At 42.9% G+C, this 18,733-nt stretch overlaps 1 protein-coding gene across 6 annotated transcripts in view; it reads left to right on the top strand.

The window, feature by feature from the left end:
* The first annotated feature begins 597 nt into the window (after positions 1-597).
* GRM1 (glutamate metabotropic receptor 1) overlaps positions 598-18,733 on the top strand; it is a 277,139-nt gene continuing 259,003 nt past the window's right edge. For 2 of the 6 annotated variants that reach the window (XM_077350610.1, XM_077350599.1), the window contains exons 1-2: positions 598-806; positions 2,445-3,342. In XM_077350610.1, the coding sequence (XP_077206725.1) occupies positions 2,580-3,342 (763 nt within the window). In that variant the 5' untranslated portion in view covers positions 598-806; positions 2,445-2,579. Of the gene's footprint in view, positions 807-1,181; positions 1,240-1,427; positions 1,526-2,444; positions 3,343-18,733 lie in introns of those variants that run through there. The other 4 variants (XM_077350572.1, XM_077350562.1, XM_077350589.1 and 1 more) reach the window with 4 other exon arrangements.

Here is an 18,733-nt window from a genome sequence, read left to right as displayed (position 1 = left end):
AGCAAGAGGGGGTGGTTGCATTTCTATCCTTTGCACAAGGTGCCTTTGCCATTTAAAATGTAGAGCAAGGACTCTCCTGCCTCCAGAGTTTCCATTAGGAAACTAACTCACTTTTACATACCAACCTAAAACACTAGAGTCTTCCAACTCTGTGTGGCAAGCAGGTCATATGAACTATTCATTTTGGAATTATTTTAATCGGACATGTCTCCTAATATGCATGATTTATATTCCTCTGAACATTTCAATTCCTGCTTACCTCCAATGTTGTGGGATTTTGGCTTTTTCTAGCAGTTTTTTTTTTAAATCCAACAACCAATGTATTGAATAATGGAGTAAGGCATAAAGAGGGGGGATCTTCAGATATGAAACCTTCAGCAGAATTGCTATTCTATCCATACCTCTGGAATCTTCCTTCTATATACTCTGCGATGCTCACATGTGTGGCTGGGAGGTAATGAATAGCCGGCGCTGAAAACCAAGCCCCTCCCCCCCTCCTAGATTATACCCGTTCTATTTTCTTGATTAACAGGCACGAGCTGGAGAAAAAAAAATAAGGTGAAATATAGGGAGGGCGGGGAGAGAATGACTGATCTTTATGTATGAGATAATGGGTGAGCCTCGTATGACCTGTTCCTCCCCCTCCCCTATCCTCGTTCCTGCGGTAAAACAACGTTGAAGAAAGAGGGCACTCGCGTACAGCCCATCTGCCTGTATCAGATCAGCAAGAAAAACGTGAACAGGAGAATTGGCGATGACCGCTTTGATGAAGGAAGGAGCCAACTGCCTCATGGTTTCGGGTGCAGGTAGGTCTTGAGCTTAATGCCCCAGGGGGAACCGCCGGAGCACGGACGTTGCAGGCGAGAGATCCAGACAAAAGACGTTCATCATAGGTTACGTTTCAGACATCTTTAGCTTCCTCCAGACTAGTTTTAGACATCTCTGTATGCATGGTGTGCGTGCGTGCGCAGGGAGACTCGGTTCGTAATACTCTCCTCAAGAATATTGCCTTTCTCTCCTTTCATCTCGTTTATCCCTCTATCGCTGCTCCCGGGTCCCAGACCTTCAGAGAAAGAGAATTTGGGCGGCCCGGCAGTGGCGGCGGGGGAGGGGGGGGGGTGTTAGCTAACTTGAAATCTGGCCGCAATGTAGAAACCCACCACCATCGCTTGCTTTTGTAGGCATTCAGAGCTGTTCAGGAAGGATGGGAAGGAGAAGCTGCTACAACCGGAATTCTCTGTATGTATTTTTATATGTTTTGGGGGGGGGGGGATTGGAGGCGGCAGGATGATGTTAGTGAAGCGTTTGTGTGTGTGTGCGTGCGCAAAAAAAAGACGACAACTGCGGCTGCGAGAAGTTCTTGCTGCAAAGAGCTTAAGCTCTCCCCAGAATCTTTATTCCGCGCAATGGGAGAACTCGCGGGGAAAACCGGTCGCTGTGGACGCTGTCCAGGGTGCTGAAAGCAGCTCCGATTCCAGCCAAAGCCGCAGAAGCCCCAACCCGCGCAACAGGGCAGCCCGGATAAGTGAGGCTTCCCAGATTTCCCCCTCGGCAATGATCTCAAACGAGCAGCCGATCGCCTTTGAAAATCGCATGAAGCTACTTAAACTCTAGCTGCCCGCCTCGTCCCCTCTTCTGCCCAAAGTCTGCATGAAAAACAAGCACTGCCAGAAAAGCACATCAGGACTTTGCCTGTGGTTGCCTTAGTAACTAATATGTATTTCCCACTGCTTGCATAGTTGTGTCTCTTGTCGAACTATGACTTTTCTTTCAAAACCGAAAGATTAATCTAACTGGGAGAGGGCTGGATCTTGTCGGGCTTTTAAAAAATTCTGTTTTGACCTTTAAATGACATTTTCTTTCGCTAAGAATTCCCTTCCCCCCTGCTTTTCATTCTTCAGCTTTGAGTTATTATTTGAGACCTCCATAGCATTCTGATACTTTATGGGATCATTGAGATTAACGAATATTTGATTAATGAACCCGTGGATAGTCTAAAACTTGTAAGGATGTTTTAAAAGTATTGTATGACAGGTAATAGCAACTTCACCTCAGTATATATAGCCTATGCAACTGGATTGGTATTAATCAATTTATCTAGTCACAGATTTATTTGTGAATGTATATTTTGGATAGCTGTCTATATATTCTGGCTGGCTGTCATGCAAGAAAATAATATAATAATACAATAATACATACTGCCTGAATATCATACAGCACATATTTTTATGCAGATGCCTACAGCAATGTAACAGTGTCTGTTCTTAGTTCTTTTACCAATAGTTGCTTTTCAGAGTGACCTGCTTTCTGGTACAAATTGATTTGAACATCTCTGTTATCCCAAACAGGTGGGAAGGGACACTTAGGAAGAAAACAGCTTCTGCTTAGTTGTGAATTTATAGACTTGGAACTGATCTTTTTGTTCTTTCTTTCCATGTCAACAGGCTACAGTTCATTCCTATGATGACTTCTGTTGCCCCTTCAGGCTATTTGTTTTAAGATGACATTGCAATGGGATTTTGAAGAACTTGAGAAGTGACTGGTGGGTAGAGACTGCATCTTCTTTCATAACTATAACAATGTGCAGACAGGAAGAGTCCTTGAAACTGGTTACCTGGATCTGGATGGCTTCTTGCAACAAAATGATTGGGATACTGCTTGTCTTCTTCCCTGCTATCCTCCTGGAAATGGACTTCCTCCCCAAGAATGCTGGCAGGAAGGTTTTGATCTCAGGTGCTTCTTCCCAAAGGTCCGTAGCTAGAATGGAAGGTGATGTCATTATAGGAGCCCTCTTCTCTGTCCATCACCAACCTCCAGCTGAGAAAGTCCCAGAGAGGAAATGTGGCGAGATTCGAGAGCAATATGGTATCCAGAGAGTAGAGGCCATGTTTCATACTCTGGATAAAATTAATTCTGACCCAGTCCTACTGCCCAACATCACTTTAGGAAGTGAAATTCGAGATTCCTGTTGGCACTCCTCAGTGGCTTTGGAGCAGAGCATTGAATTCATAAGGGATTCCTTGATCTCCATCCGAGATGAGAAAGATGCTCTTGGCCGCTGTCTGCCTGACACTACATCCCAACACCACATCAGAGCCAAAAAACCCATTGCTGGTGTTATTGGCCCAGGCTCTAGTTCTGTGGCCATCCAAGTACAAAATCTCCTTCAGCTTTTTGACATCCCACAAATTGCTTATTCTGCAACAAGTATTGACCTAAGTGACAAAACTTTGTACAAATACTTCTTAAGGGTGGTCCCATCTGACATTCTGCAAGCCAGAGCTATGCTTGACATAGTTAAACGCTACAACTGGACATATGTGTCTGCTGTACACACAGAAGGTATGTATGGAAAGTGCAATTACAACTATAAATTGATTTTATAGGGCATTTAATATGCAAAATATTTTGTAGGATTTTAATTGAATCTTAGAAGATAGGTAATATTATTCCTGTTCTGAGAACCTGAGTGTAAGAAATAATGCCTTAACTTTGCTAAGAGATTCTATGACTGGGTGAGTCTTAAACATATATCTTCCATGTTCAAGTACAGACCTTAGCCATATGGGAGGGTGGTATATAAATTAAACAAACTAACAAATAAACACATTGAGTACACGTGATACCTATGGTTTCTTCTGTTTTGTTTTGTTTTCAGTAACTCTTTCAGTTATGATCATGGGCAGTTTTACAAAGTTATGGAGTGCTGAATTTACACAGGTTTATATAACATATATGTAACATATATTGCCTTCTGCCCTGGGAAATCTAGCTTTCCCATCATTAATTATCTGTAATGTCTTAAGCTGAGAAGGACTTAGAGAGGTTATGTTGAGATATTAGCAATTTTAAAAAAATGCTTTCTTGGTAGTGCTGATTCCTTCACCATGGGGGGGGGGGGGAGCCACTAATGGTCTTTTATTAGCAATCAACTTTCATCATAGAAAATAAAGGGAAGCAAAATAATTTTCTTCCTAAGTACTATATATTTAAGCATAATGTGGTGGGGATAATCAGAATACTGTACTAGCTCAGCATTTTTTTTTGAAACCATGTTCTTGAAACCATTCATTGTAGCATTAAAATAAATATCTAACTTTGCTTTTTAAGAAAATCAATGCCCCCACACATGTATATACATGCATGTGCAAATATGTACAATCTAGTGCTATCACTTTTTGATTAACTCAGCCCTTTGCTCCCCACTGCCATATAGGAGGAATAATTTTAATTTCAAGGAGTCATTCATTTCTAATTAAATAGGGAGCAGATGTGGAAATCTACAGGCAAAGTTAATAATGGCACAGACAAATCATTCTTGAAGAGAAAGTGCTAGTTCAGTAATGAAGTTTATAGATTTTCGATGAGGCAAGTCCTACAGCCTTGCTTTAGAGGGGGGGGGGGGGAAACCTGTCTTTAATGTCAACTATATTTTTGCACCAGTGTTGACCAAAGATGCTTTAAAAAAAGAGAAAGGAAGAAAGAAAGACGTCCAGGCACTGATCCTGGGGGATCTGTTCTTTGCAGATACTGTCAGGCTTCAGAGGCACAAAGATGAGTGGCATAATATTTTTTATTTCACACAGTGTAGTGAAGTTCAGTGTATTGCTATTTTATGAATACAGACTAGGACTCGTTTTCAGCTGATGCGCTGTGAATGATGTTACTATATAGTATGTCTGGCTGGCTGCCTACCTATCATATTTGTATTCTTCCAATCCTCCAGAAAGTTTAAGTTCTTCTCAGTCCCCCCCCCCCCAAACACCTCTGTGAGGCGAGCTAGGTTAAGAGACAGTAGCTGTCTCTCAATGAGCTTTTTGACTGCATAGGGATTTGAATCTGGTCTCCCCACAGGTCTTCTGTCTGTCTCCCCATCTATTGATTCCCTGACATACTTAACACACTTGATTTAGATCCTGTGCTGTCAGGAGAAAGACAGGCATATAAAGATTTTAAATAAACTCAAAATTGTAGTGAAGAAATTGGAAGCAAGAGTTATTAGGAGTTGGAACTTGTAACTGGACGGTGAAAAATAGAAAATTTAATTAGTCTTTATAAGGGGAAATTATAACTAAAATTATCACCTTAACTGTAAAACATTGGTCTGTGTTCAGAAAGCATGATTCTGAAATTCCTATTGAAATAAGGCTTTTTTATAGTAATGAATGGGATTTCCTAAACATTCTGTGCCCAATTTACTGTCAAGTTTATGAAAAGCCACACAGGCAAGCTTTGTGACATAACAAAGCCTTATTCATGGCATGGGTGTCAATGGACCTGATTGAAGTGGATATTAAAAATAAGCTTTTTATAAAAAGAATATTAGAAGATGGAATAATGACTAGTACCTGCACATTTTGAGATACTTGAATTACAAAAAGACCAAGGTGTGTGTGTGTGGGGGGGGGGGGGTGCGGAGACAAAGCTGAGTTTAAATGGCAAAGGTGCTTGCAAACATTCATATGTGTTGTGATAGGAGGTAAAGAGGTAACTTGGAAATTTACTCTCATTTTATGACATAGGCATCCCTGTCAAGCAAATTAACACATATGATTTTAAGCTGAGATTATGATACTTTCACAATATTGCAGCATAATTTTGAAAATCTTTCTAATAGCTCTCCTTTAAGTGGCGCTGGCAAACCACCCCATATTGAGTCTGCCATGAAAACGCTAGAAGGCATCACCCCAAGGTTCAGACATGACCCGTTGCTTGCACAGGGGATACCTTTACCTTTAAGTGAAACAAAAAGTCATTAATTGGAACAAGCTAACAAGAACTACTTATTGCAGGGGGAAAATACCTTGCACCTGATATGATACTTCTGGAATCCCTACATTAATTTCACTGTTCAGCATGCTGGTTTATTATTCAGTTACATTATAAATATTTCACAAATCTCATTGCTTGATTGGTTTTGTATTTGTGCACACAAAATGCACACAACTGTCCGATGGCTTAGAAATAAGTCTATTGGATTGAATGGGCTTGTTCCTGTGGATACACATGATGGCTGCCTTACTGAAATCCATTAAAATAGGCGATGATACAAACATATAGCACTCCAGAGAAAGTTCCAGCTCTGGTTGGAATCATATACACCCATAGGAGTAAGCCCCATTTAATTCAGAACAATTCTGTCTCTTGTCAAACCTAAGGTTATGATACTGTGAAGTACTTAAAGTATACGATTTTAAAAAAAATCTTTTTTGGGGGAAAATACTTTTTGTGTCTGTAGACTTTGCAATCAAGTCCTCTTGGTTATACATTATTCAAGACCTGTAGAAAAGCCCATGGGTAATACAGGCTAAATAATCTCTATTTTGTGTAATTCACAATAGAGGTACTCTTTCCTCTCCATCTTTATTGTAATTTGGACAGGGGACGGGGGATGTTCGTTATTTTGCCATTGATAGCAGGTAGGGTACAATGCAATAGTATACTTACTGAGGAAAAGCAGGATGTCCATTTTTTTGTGCTGCATATCCATAGAAAAAGCTTGATCTAGACTTCAAATAGCTCCAAAGCCAGAGTCAATATTAGTTTCTCTGTGTTGAATTTCAGCAATGTCCCACACATAGAAAAGGCATTTTATTACACATAATGCTGAAAATGGTTCCTGCTTAATTGGTTTGCAATGTGAATGTAAAACCTACGTTTATAGGTTTTCCAGGTTCTCTTCCACATTCTTTTCTGCGGTCACATTCATGAGACTTAACATAAATAGTGTGAGAAGAGGCTCAGTGGCGACTGAAGTCTTGTGTATGAAAACATGTTATGATTAGTCATTTCCAGAAAGACAGTGAAGTTCCAAGCCAAATATACTCCGACTCACTGAGGAGACTGGCCATTAAAATGCTTTTGATTTGCTTGTTTTGGTACTACATGAGCACAAAGAGATTGACACAAAATGATCTTTCTGTTATATCTTAATGATAATTATTTTTTATTTATTTTTATTTATTATATTTATATACCGCCCTCCCCAGGGGCTCAGGGCGGTTTACATAAGAACAAACAACAATACATAATACATTAGGATCCTGCCAGATGAAGAAAATATTTCCAGATTTTATTTTTAGTGGTCTTAATAGAGCAAAAGAAGATGCTGTTCTTGGCTTGGCTCACAGCCTGGGACTAGACACTCACTTTGAACTCACCTTCTTATTCTACTGTAATTTAGTGGATAATCAGGTGCTGCTGCATTGCTCAGCTCTGGGGCACCTTTGTGGATGCTCTAAATGTTCTTTGGTGTCCTGGTTCCTTTCCCCAGTGGTTTCCTGCATTAATCTTCTCCCCACATAGGATGACTATGAAGTAAGGTTTGTCCTCCATAGAGGAAAGCCCCTTTTAGTGTATGGCTTATTAGAATTTAGGTTATGATGAAATGTTCCTGTGGATGCTAGAGGAAATATCTGAGTAGCTTCATAGAAATGAGGAAGAAATTGCTTTCCAGTTTATTATTTTTGTTTTTAAAATAAGCGTTTTTCTACTGCTGCAGACAAAAAAACAATGGAAAAAGTTGGCAGAGCAGGTCTTCCTGGCAACTTCCTGCATACCCCCAAAACAATTTAATTAATCTAAGTGCACAGCAGTCCACTGGATAGCAAAAGTGATCCAATTTTAGTGACTGTGTTAATTTGTCATAGCCACATTTGCTGTTATTTTATCAATTGTGTGTGGAATGTAAAGTCTCTCCCTATCCTTAGGATATAATATTTTTCTCCTCAAAATAAATATACTAAAAATGTCAAGTCTGTACAGAAACAGACAAATGATGCTATGCGGTTAAGAGAAATGTGTCTTGTGCCACATTACCAAGTGGCTTTGTCCTGCGGCTGCGCATCAGGGAGTGCATTAGTTCTGAAGGATGCAACAGTCAATTCACCAAGTGAGAGGATCCATCTGTGCAAATGTCTGCCTGACACCAGACATTTTAGCTCCCAGGCATTTTATGTACAGTTGTTCCTATATTTCAGAGATTATTCTGATGTGTGCACACTTTCAACTTTTAGGCTGTATTCAGGAAAACAAGCCTGCAGTTAGTATATGAAGAGGCTTTCGTTTTGATTAATCACTTTCTCAAATTTCCAAGTGCAGTTCCAAGCACAGTTACATCTTTATAAGTTCATTAAAATTAAAGAGCTTAGAAGTATGTAACTCTGCTCAAGACTGCACTGTCCATTGTCTAGCTCACTCTAGAAAACAGTCTGGAACCCAACAGATTTTATGGGGAAAGTGGAATCCCACTGAAAAAAGGATGAAATATGTTAAAATATTGCGACCATGGCAGTGTATGATGTAATCCTTTCTCCATGGTAAGTATCCCACATCACTTTTTACAATGATTAGTACATTCAACTTGTGATAAGTTAGTACAATGGTTAGTACATTCAACTTGTGTGTCCTTGTGATAAGTCACAAGGACCATTTATGCACTGGAGGTTTTGTGCCAAGCTGTAGGCTAGAATTTTAGTTGTGGCAAGTTACCCCACCTCTTCCTGCATCCACATGAGGGAGCATTTGGCCTGGTGCACCTCATCCACCCCTGATTCATGCTCCTGCATGGGAGCTGGAGCAGTGAAGTTCCCAGTGCGTAAACGGTCAAGGAGGGTAATTTCACTGTAGAATTTCTGAGGGTGTTAAGGAGTCTCAAGTAGATTAGCTGGGTTCTTCATATCCTTACATTCTCTCTAATTTAAGGTGGTTCCTACTCCTCTTGCAATTATCCAAATAACAGCATCTCATAAGTCATTGTATGTTTGATAATTACTGCTTCTGCTGTCCATGGTTTTTCTGCTAGTTATAGAAATCAATGTCTACGCATAGCCTGTAAGACATTACTAGTGGTCCTGTGTTAAAAGATTTGGAAATATTGGAAAAGGAAATTGAGTTTCATATTATTCCAAAGAGTACATACCCCATTAGGGTTAAAATATCTCTACCCATAAAACATATATTTGTATGTGGGGAACTGAGCACAAAGGAAATAAATCATTCACATTAGTATGCATATGCCACTGTGTATGTGACAGATTGTGGAATCATTACAGGCTGCAATTTAGCTGTGCCAAATATACGTATATGCAAATGCAATGCAAGAAAGTAATATTACTCTGTAGTTTTATAACACCTCATTGTTTATGCTAGTATCTCTTTCCTTTACCCGTTTTTCTTGCTGAAGCAATGCATTTAGCTTCTCAAGGAATCTAAGTTTCAAAACCATTTCCAATGCGATGCCTGCATCATTTTTAATTAAATGTTGACACCACAGGATCTTTCTTCATTGCTGTGTGATAGTTCTTCTTGGTCAGGCTACATAGCTGTGATTCAGAAGGAAATGATAACTATGCATACATTAATGCATTAGGAAGAATATGGAATGCAGCTAAATGTATGCATGATCTCAAATCCAAGAGAAATATATTCATTTGTCACCACCATATGAGACTGACTTTTCTGGATGTTGAGAAATATATTTTTAAATTGTGCAAGGGAACACCAGCTAACTTTAAGGCAGGGGACCTCAGCTTGTGATATATTATGCTGAACATGGACTAGCAGTCGTGTAAGTGGCCTACCAGGGGACTTAAATCAGCCTATTCTAAAAACAGGGCTGCCTGCTCTGGGTTGGGAAATTCCTGTAGTTTTGGGGATGAAGCCTGGAGATAGAGAATTTGGGGACAGGAGAGACCTCAAGGGAGCATAATGCCATAGAGTCCATGCTACAAAGTAGCCATTTTCTGCAGGGGGACTGATCTGTGTATTCTGGAGACCACTTATAATTGCAAGAGATCTCCAGGTGATCCCTGGGTGTTGGCAGCCTTACTATGAAAGCAGCTCCCGGGAGGACACCATGCACAGTTAGAAGTTGCATTTGGTTCAGCAGGCTTGCCCTTAATCTTTACATGCGATAAAAGGGGCTATGCTTAAATTTAACTTAAAAGAATGGAACTGTTCTTGACTTGTAACGATATTTAATGACAGGAGCTATACAACAAACAACTGTCCTCAGTTTACACCCACTGTATAAGAATAGTCCCCCTGCACAAGGGCAGCATCACTGTTGTACCTAACACTGGCCTACCCCTTATGCATCGACAAGAAAAGGCCTCAGTGGATGGGAAGAAGCAGGACTTGCAAGGTATCCGATGTTTGATTACGCTAATTCCTCTGGCCTTTACAAAGATATACAAGTAAAAGTATTTCAAAGAAGTCAAGTGAAAGCTTCATATGACCGTCCCATTATCTCTTCCCTCTCCCTCACCAAGGGTGAGCCTGCAAGGACCAACAGTGGGCAGGCTTCAGTCTGCAGTTAATCACCATATAAAACCCATTTAAACTCATGTGTCCAGATCTGAGGTGGAGGGCAACACGATTCTGATCTCATTGGAATTTGTTGGGGGAAGACTGGTGAAAGGGCTCTCTGCACAAATGGCCAAGGTTCACCATGAAAGGGGAAAGGCATTATCATGAACTCTTGTATTCTAAGAATGCTTTCAGATGCATTCCTTCAGGAACCCAGATTTTTTTTAAAAAAAACACCCCTCAGGAATCCAAACTCCGCTGCTGTAGCAGAGTCTGCAAAGACAAGGTGTACCAAATAGGTAAGTCAAGAAGGACAGGGGATATTCATCAAAATGACACTTCCCAAACATCTGCCATCCCTCATCCTGCAGAACACTGAAATATCTGTAGATGCAGAGTATTTTTTTCTCTAGTGCTATCTGCAAAAATGTTATTCCAGTTTAAGAACCTTCCTTGCTGGATAGAGCCTCACTCCAGTGCAGGAAATTGCAAATTCGTTCTTGGCCACAAATCTCCAAATGCTGGTAAACTGCCATCAAACACCAGTAAAGGTAACAGAGATAGTGAACAACAAAATGAGTTGTCCTCCTGTTGGTGTTCCCTGCATAACACTCAGCACAAAATTGCAATGACACTAACAGAGCTAGGAAACAAAGCAGAGCAAACAGTCTGGAAACTGTGTCATTCTTGGATGGCCATTGTCCCTAAATGTTGATACAATGGGGAATATTGCTGGAGAGAGGGAATCCGGGCTTAGGAAAAGACTATATATGCTATCATCAGTTCTTAATCACTCAGTCATTTTATCCATCATATGACTGATGACTTTCTTGTCTCTCTGCAGGCCATCTTGAAGTTTATCACAGTGATAAACTGCTCCTTCTATATTCTCTGGCGCAATGTGCTTTTCCACAATGCATGACAGACATCAATACCCATCATGGGGCTGCAGTGATGGGGGAGAGCCGCACCTTTGTCAGGCAGATGTCACAGACTCAGTGTCATTGCATGGCAGAATGATTGGCAATTTGGCACCTCCACTTCTTTGTATTGCTTGTAAACCTCACCCCACCCTGATATTGCTCAAATACCATGAGTCTTCCAGCTGTCTCTGTTCTTGGAATGATGACCAGATAGGAGAGCTCCTGCCTTGTTAGTCAAGTCAGCTGTCTTTACAAGAGGACACATGCTGGCAGTGGAGGCAGGAATAACATCCCATCAGGGCTGGCCACTTGGACCCTTGCCTAGGGTTTGCCATTTAGCGCACAAGCAGAAGTAAGGGACAAAGCCCCTAGATTGGTGGTGATCTTCTGACTCTTGACATGGTTATTGCTCACCAATGCAAGGGGCTTAGCAGTTGGGAGGTGCAATGAAAACAAATTTAAACAAGCAACAGGCATTGTGAATGGATCAAATGAACCAGGTGATTCAATAGGATGATGTAGCAGAACAAAGTGAAAAGTGTCCTGGGGTATGAAAAGCCCAAACAATTCCCTGAATGAGGCCTTTTGTTGTTATGTTTGCCTATCACTGCACTGCCTTAGGAGGTAAATATAGCTGCCCCCAGCACTTTTCCCTGCTAGGCCATACAAGGCATAGCTGAATGTCAGAATGCTTTGCTGCATTCAGATGGCAGTTTCACTAGCCTGACTTGGGGTAACCTGCACACTTACTGTCATTTTCTTTATTTACGTTATACCCTGGTTTGGCAATAGTCCTCAAATTTCCTGCCTCTCTTCAACATCTAAGGACCAAACCTTGTGATTTAGGCTGCATGCAGATACAAGTGCTTATCAGCCAACCAGATCAAATCAACCTTCCTTGTTCATATCCAGTGGAATCATGTCTACCTAGTCAAATATCAAGGAAAAGGTCTTCTGTTTATGTCAAAAACATTTACAGCTGTGGGCTAGCAGGTTTCCAGACAAGAGACCTTTAGGGAGTACATCACTTACCTGCTCCCAATCCTTTAATCAAGACTTGTCACTCTTGTGATTTGATTGTGGACTGCTGGGTTTTAAAGAATCTATAGGAGAGGCCAGACTGCCTGACCCCTTCCTCACCCCGTAGCCTCCACACCTGTTTCCCCCCCACAAAGTTATCAATTACTGGGTGACTGAACAGAAGAATTAATTGTTTCTTGGACCAGTCCTGGATTCACTGATTGACTCATCCAAAGCCACAGGCTGCAAGCCATGGGCAGCCCTGGCTACCCCCAAGCTCTGTTTCTGAAACTGGAAAAGAAAGCAAAAGCTCGGCAACAAGATTAAACAGCTGACAAAGATGCTCCTCCCTGACTTCCCCTCCCTGCTCAAACCAAATGAGCCAACAAAGTTAATTTCTAACTGGAATTCCATCCCTGGACTGTGGCAAGGAGGAAAGAGGTAGGCATTTGTTCATGCATGCTTTAACTGTAGTTTACTACCCCGTATAAATGCAACCTTTGCTTAGAAAGCTTCTCTTGTTCCCCTTGGCGACCTTTGAATTTCTGGTACATACAGCTGTTCTCCCTGGGTGCTGTGTATGGGAAAGTAATGAGGATTATGTCCTGGGTATCATCATGAAATTGTCCACTGTGTTTCTTTAAAATTCTATGAGAATTGCTGTAATGCTTTAGGTCAACATTTTCCTGTGTTAGGGGCTTACTTACATGCATACAGCTGGTTCCTGCTTTTCATTCTGCATGTAGCTTTCTTCCTTGCAAAAACTCATATTCAGTTCTGGAATAAAGCAATATAGCACATAAAGCTTTTTCCTGATTGGCAGCTGAAGATGTGGGCATGCACATAGAAGCTTATGCCCAGAATAAAACTTTGTTGATCTTAAAGGCACTGCTGTACTTTTTCTCTGATGGGTGTCTGTGTGACAACTAGGGATGGACACGAATCAGTTCATGAGCCAAAATTTGTCATGAATTTAGGCTGGTTGGCCCCTCCCCATTTCCCAACCTTTCTTTCCCCCCAGTTGGATTTGGGGGTTCGAGCCATTTAAACCATCTGTTTTGCTCCCTCACTTCCAAGCAGCTGGCGTGGAGAGAAGGGAGAAAAACAGACTGTTGAAATGGCTGGCAGCTTTCCGCTGTGCGATGAGTGAAACAGGTGGGCCCACCAAGTTGTTAGAGTTAAATGGAAGCCTTCTGAGCAGGGGGGAATGAAACAGATTGGCTTGAACTGGTAAGTTTGTTTTGAGGCGTTTGGTTTGGAAACACCCTAAACTCAGTTGGATTTTACCGGTTCATGCCCATCCCTAGAATAGTATTCTGTCATTATATTAGAGCTTGTTGCCTTGTCATGGGCAGATCATTACCTGATTAGGATTTGCTTCCTTCTTACAGTGCAGGGATGGTAGACCTTCTACTATGTTGAATTTTCAGCCAGTTCCCTGTTGTCCATTCTTGGACAAGGTGCTTGAGCAGGTGGTTTCTTCTCAGCTTCAAGGGGTTTTCTGGACCCATTTCTATCCGGCTTCACGTCAGAGTTTGGAACAGAATGCTTTGGTTGCTTTGATTGATGATCTATACTGAGAACTAGAGAGGGGGGATGTGATCCTGCTGGTTCTGTTGGAGCTCTCAGTAGCCTTTGATACTGTCAGTCATAGTATCTCCCTGAGCTATCTCTCAGCATTGGGAGGCATCATGTTACAGTGGTTTGAATCCTGTCTGAGGCTTAGTCTCAGAATATGGTGCCGGGAATTCCCATTCTGCGCCATGGCCATTGGCCTGTGGGGCTCCCCAGGGCTCATTTTTATCCCCCCATGCAACTTAATATCTACATGAAGCCACTTGGAGAGGACTTCAGGAGGTTTGGGCTGCAGTGACACCAATATGCAGATGATACCCAGCTTGGCCTTTCTTTTCCACCTCATTCCAACAAAGTCATTGATGTTTTGAACTAGTAATAAACCAGATGAGAGGGTGAACAAGCTGAAATTTAATCCTGACTAGACAGAGGTTCTCTGGCTTAGTAGAAAGACCAACCAGGGATTTCAGATCTCCCCTGTTGTGAAGGGGATTATACTCCCTTTGAAAAGATAGGCTTACAGGTTGGGAGGACTGCTCAGCACAAGTGGCTGTGGTAGTCCAGTGCAGGGGTAGTCAACCTGTGGTCCTCCAGATGTTCATGAACTACAATTCCCATGAGCCCCTGCCAGCAAATGCTGGCAGGGGCTCATGGGAATTGTAGTCCATGAACAACTGGAGGACCACAGGTTGAGGACCCCTGGTCCAGTGCTTTTGCCAAGCTTCAGCTGGTGTGTCAGCTGTGTCTGTTTCTGGGTTAGACAGATCTAGCCACAGTGACCCATGCCCTTGTTACATCTGGGCTGGACTATTTCAATGCATTTTACTTGAGGCTACTCTTGGAGAATGTTCAGAAGTTCAGTTTATTGTACAGCTACTCATCTCCCAAGCCCAATGCAAGGTGTGTGTGTGTGTGTGTTTTTTACTTTTCGAGCTGTACATGGCTTGCGACCTGGATATGTGAAGGACAGCCTTTTCCCATCCGTTTTGCCTGGGAATTAAAATCACAGGGAGAGGCCCTCCTGACTGTCCCATCAATCAAAGAAGCTCATTTGGTGGGGACCCGAGAGAGAGCCTTTTCAGTGACAGTCAGACAATTATGAAACAACCTCCCCAGGGAAGCCCCCTTACTTTTGAACTTTAAGGGGCAGCTGAAGGTTTTATTTAGGACTGCATTAGATTAAAGATGTCCTAAATTGTGATTTTAAATCTTGCGTTAATTTTTTAATGTAATATATTTAATATATTTTATTAATAATGTAAGTTACCTTAAGAAAGAAAAGCAGCTAATAAATATTTCAGACAAACAAACAAGACCCACGTATTCTTCCTACATGTCTCCTACCCACTCTGCCATAAAGCTGTGATTTGAATGGCAGACCTTTTTATGCTCTCCTGGGTTCAACCAACTGTTCCCTGGAGCATGTGGAAACAGCAAATGACCGCTGCTGACCTCCTGCCTACTGTGGCACATCAGTCAGAACTGGGGAAGGTATTCTTTCTGATTACTGGTTTTATAATGGTGCTTGTAATGGGGGTTACTCGGTAACAAGGTCATCTCACAATAGGGGTGCCACCACCTAGTATGATCCCGTGTTTTGTGAGGAAGGCCTGTCGTTGGCAAGGTGTCTTATTGAGCGGGTGCAAGTGGCAGACTTTCCCGAAACAAAGTTAAGAGTGGTTCTCAGAGTGGCTACACTGGCACTTGTTTCTGCAGGCAGTCATAGTTACGAATGTAGTACTTGTTGAAATGGGATTCCATCTGTGATGCTAACATGAGTCCAGGTGCAGTGCCAGAGACCTTAGCTGGAAGGCAGTATTGGCCTATACCAAGGCTATTTCCCATCTTATAGTTCTGGATGTGTTCAGACATTGTGCAGGAGTGAAGGCCTTGCTGTTTCAAAAGCACGTTGATATGGGCCAAGAATTCATTCTACCAGCTTGGTGAGCCAGTTTGGTGTAGCGTTTAGGAGTGGTGTAGTGTTTAGGAGTGTGGACTTCTAATCTGTTGAGCCGGGTTTAATTTCGCACTCCCCACATGCAGCCAGCTGGGTGACCTTGGGCTCGACAAAGCACTGATAAAACTGTTCTGACCGAGCAGTGATATCAGGGCTCTCACAGGGGCTTTTTGCACGGCTTCAAAATAGCACAATGGTTGCTAATTGAAAACGCTACTAATTTGCCTTAACGCACGACGTCGTAGACAATCTGCAACACTCCTGAAACCAATCAGCAAAAAGCGCTTCGTTGTAGCGCTTTTAGGGGAATCCCAAAAAGTGGATTCACCCTCCGGAAAGCGATACACTCCTGCAACCAATCTGCAACAGTAGCGAAAAAGACCTGTGCGTTCCCATTGTTGCGGTTTCTTCAAAGTCCCTCCTCCTGAGCCTGTCCTCCAAACTTCCAGCGAAGCGATCGCCATTTTTTTTTCCCCGAGCGAGTGGAGATCAACGCACCGGCGAGCCTCCATTTAGCCAGTGAGGCTTCCCAGGCTGCAGTCCCTCCTCAGAGCTGTTTACAGTCACAAGAAGCCCGCAGAAGCCCGTTTGCTGATGTATTTTCCCTTTATTTTTCACACTGTTTCGGCTGAAAATCGCGCCCGTGAGGGGGGGGGGAGGGGGGATTTTTTTTCCACTCCGAGGCAGCGTGGCCACGATCAAATGACAGCTCAAACAGAGGCTTCCCGGCTTCAGTCCCTCCCCTTCAGTCACTAAGCACACACATTTCACACACACATTTCACACACACATTTCACACATTCCATTCAGCCGAAAATCGGGCCCGTGAGAGGGGGGGGATTTTTTTTTTTTCACTCTGAGGCAGCGTGTTAACGATCAACCGATCAAACGACAGCTCAAACACCCCAGGCAGCTGGATGGGTCTCTCCGTTGCAACGAATCTACCCAGATTCGTTACAATGGGTCTGTTTTTTTTTTTTTTAAACCTTCCTTAAAGGGAAAGGGGCTGTTTGGGAGCATGCTAACGGCTGCCCATTGGCTGCTTGACGGCCAGGGGCGGGACGAGCTTGGCAATAGCGCTTCCTTTCTAGTGATTTCTGCCGAGACCGGAAGCCTGTGGGAAACGCTAAAAAACGCAACTGATTCCACTACAAAGGCAGGTATGCATAACGACGAATTCCACTATTTTAAATGGCGATTTTTCATTCCGCAAACAATTTGCAACAAAGATCCCCATGCAAAAAGGCCCACAGAGTATCTGTTGTGGGGAGAGGAAAGGAAAGTTCTTTGAGACTCCTTCAGGTCGAGAAAATCAGCATATAAGAACCAACTCTTCTTCTGCTGCTGCTGCTTCTGCTTCTTCTTCTTCTGCTGCTGCATTTGTGTAGCCAGGTCTCTCCTTTCCATGATTAGGTTATTGGAACACACTGTGGCTGATTCTGCATGGGTGGAAAAGGCCAGGGTGGCATCGGTATGGACCCTAGGCTACTCCCTATGTCTACATGATATTACTGCCAGGCCACCACCCTTCTGGGCCTGATGCGGATTGGGCCCCAGAAGCCTGCACTAAGGGAACATGGATTCTTCTGTGTTCATGGCCTGTCCCATGGTAGGCCTGTCAGGACAGGAAGAACCGTATTCCAGGCCCAGTTCCTCCCTGCCCTACAGAGGCCTGCAGGGGGCAAAAAAATACCCTGGACAGTTTTGTGGTGCTTCATGGCACTGTGGGGCAGACCAGGGCTTTAAATTATTTTTGTAGGCAGGTGGGATTGCATGGGATGTAATCCTACCTTCCAGCAAAATACAACCCACCCACCCCCCACGGTAGAACCTTCCTACCATCACTGTGTTTCCCATTTCAGCACCAGAGAGGATCCAGCACTGGAATGTGTCCCCCGTGGTGACACAGCATGCTGCGGAGCAATTAGCTCCACAGCAATATACCAGCGGCAGCCCAGAGTGGCGCCACTGGTGCAGAATCAGGCTATGTTGGGATGTCCTTGAAGTCAAGTCAGAATCTGCAGCCAGTTCAGAATGCGGCAGCTCAATAACTGTTAAGGGGCAGCTAATGAGCAACAGTATATCTTGCCTGTTCAGAAAACAGTTTTGTCAGCAGCTGTTCTTGAGTTCAATTCAAGGTGCTGAATTTAAACGCCTTTAAACCAGGGGTAGTCAACCTGTGATCCTCCAGATGTTCATGGACTACAATTCCCACGAGCCCCTGACAGCAAACACTGGCAGGGGCTCATGGGGATTGTAGTCCATGAATATCTGGAGGACCACAAGTTAACTACCCCTGCTTTAAACTACTTCACAGCCTAGGATGCATATATCTCAAGACCTTTCTGTTCACATGGGTCCCTGTGTAACAGTTGCAGTCCTCAAGTTGCCATCTGCTAGTTATCCTTGGTTAGGGTAGCCTGCCTGGCATCAACTAGAGCCTGTGCTTTTCCATAGTTCCCACCTCATGGAGTGGAATCCATGGGAGAACCAGCATGGTAAAGTGGTTAAGAGCGGTGTCCTCTAATCCAGAGAACCAGGTTTGATCACCCACTCCTCCACATGCAGCCAGGGGTGACCTTGGGATAGTCACAGTTCTCTCAGCCTCACCTCCCTCACAGGGTATCTGTTGTGGGGAGAGGAAGGGAAGGTGATTGTAAACTGCTTTGAGACTCCTTCAGGTAGTAAAAAGTGGGGTACAAAATAACCCATCTCTCTTCTCTTCTCTTTTCTAGAGGTATTTGGGAGCAGCAGCAAAAGACCTCTCTTTGCTTTTAATGGATTATTGGGAGGGAGAGGGTTATTTGGGGTTCATTTTATTTTAATTTTTTAAAAAATCCGTTGTACGTTGTCTTGAGTTAGGGGAAAGATGGGATTTAGATTTAAAATATAGATGATACATGCCATTATCACTGTATTATGTTATGCTGAGCCATCTTTATTATTTCTG

The sequence above is a fragment of the Paroedura picta genome, chromosome 1 (assembly GCF_049243985.1).
Source record: "Paroedura picta isolate Pp20150507F chromosome 1, Ppicta_v3.0, whole genome shotgun sequence".
In the NCBI taxonomy this organism is placed as follows: domain Eukaryota; kingdom Metazoa; phylum Chordata; class Lepidosauria; order Squamata; family Gekkonidae; genus Paroedura; species Paroedura picta.
The sequence above is the reverse complement of the archived record's forward strand: the minus strand, read 5'-3'. Positions and strand labels throughout refer to the sequence as shown.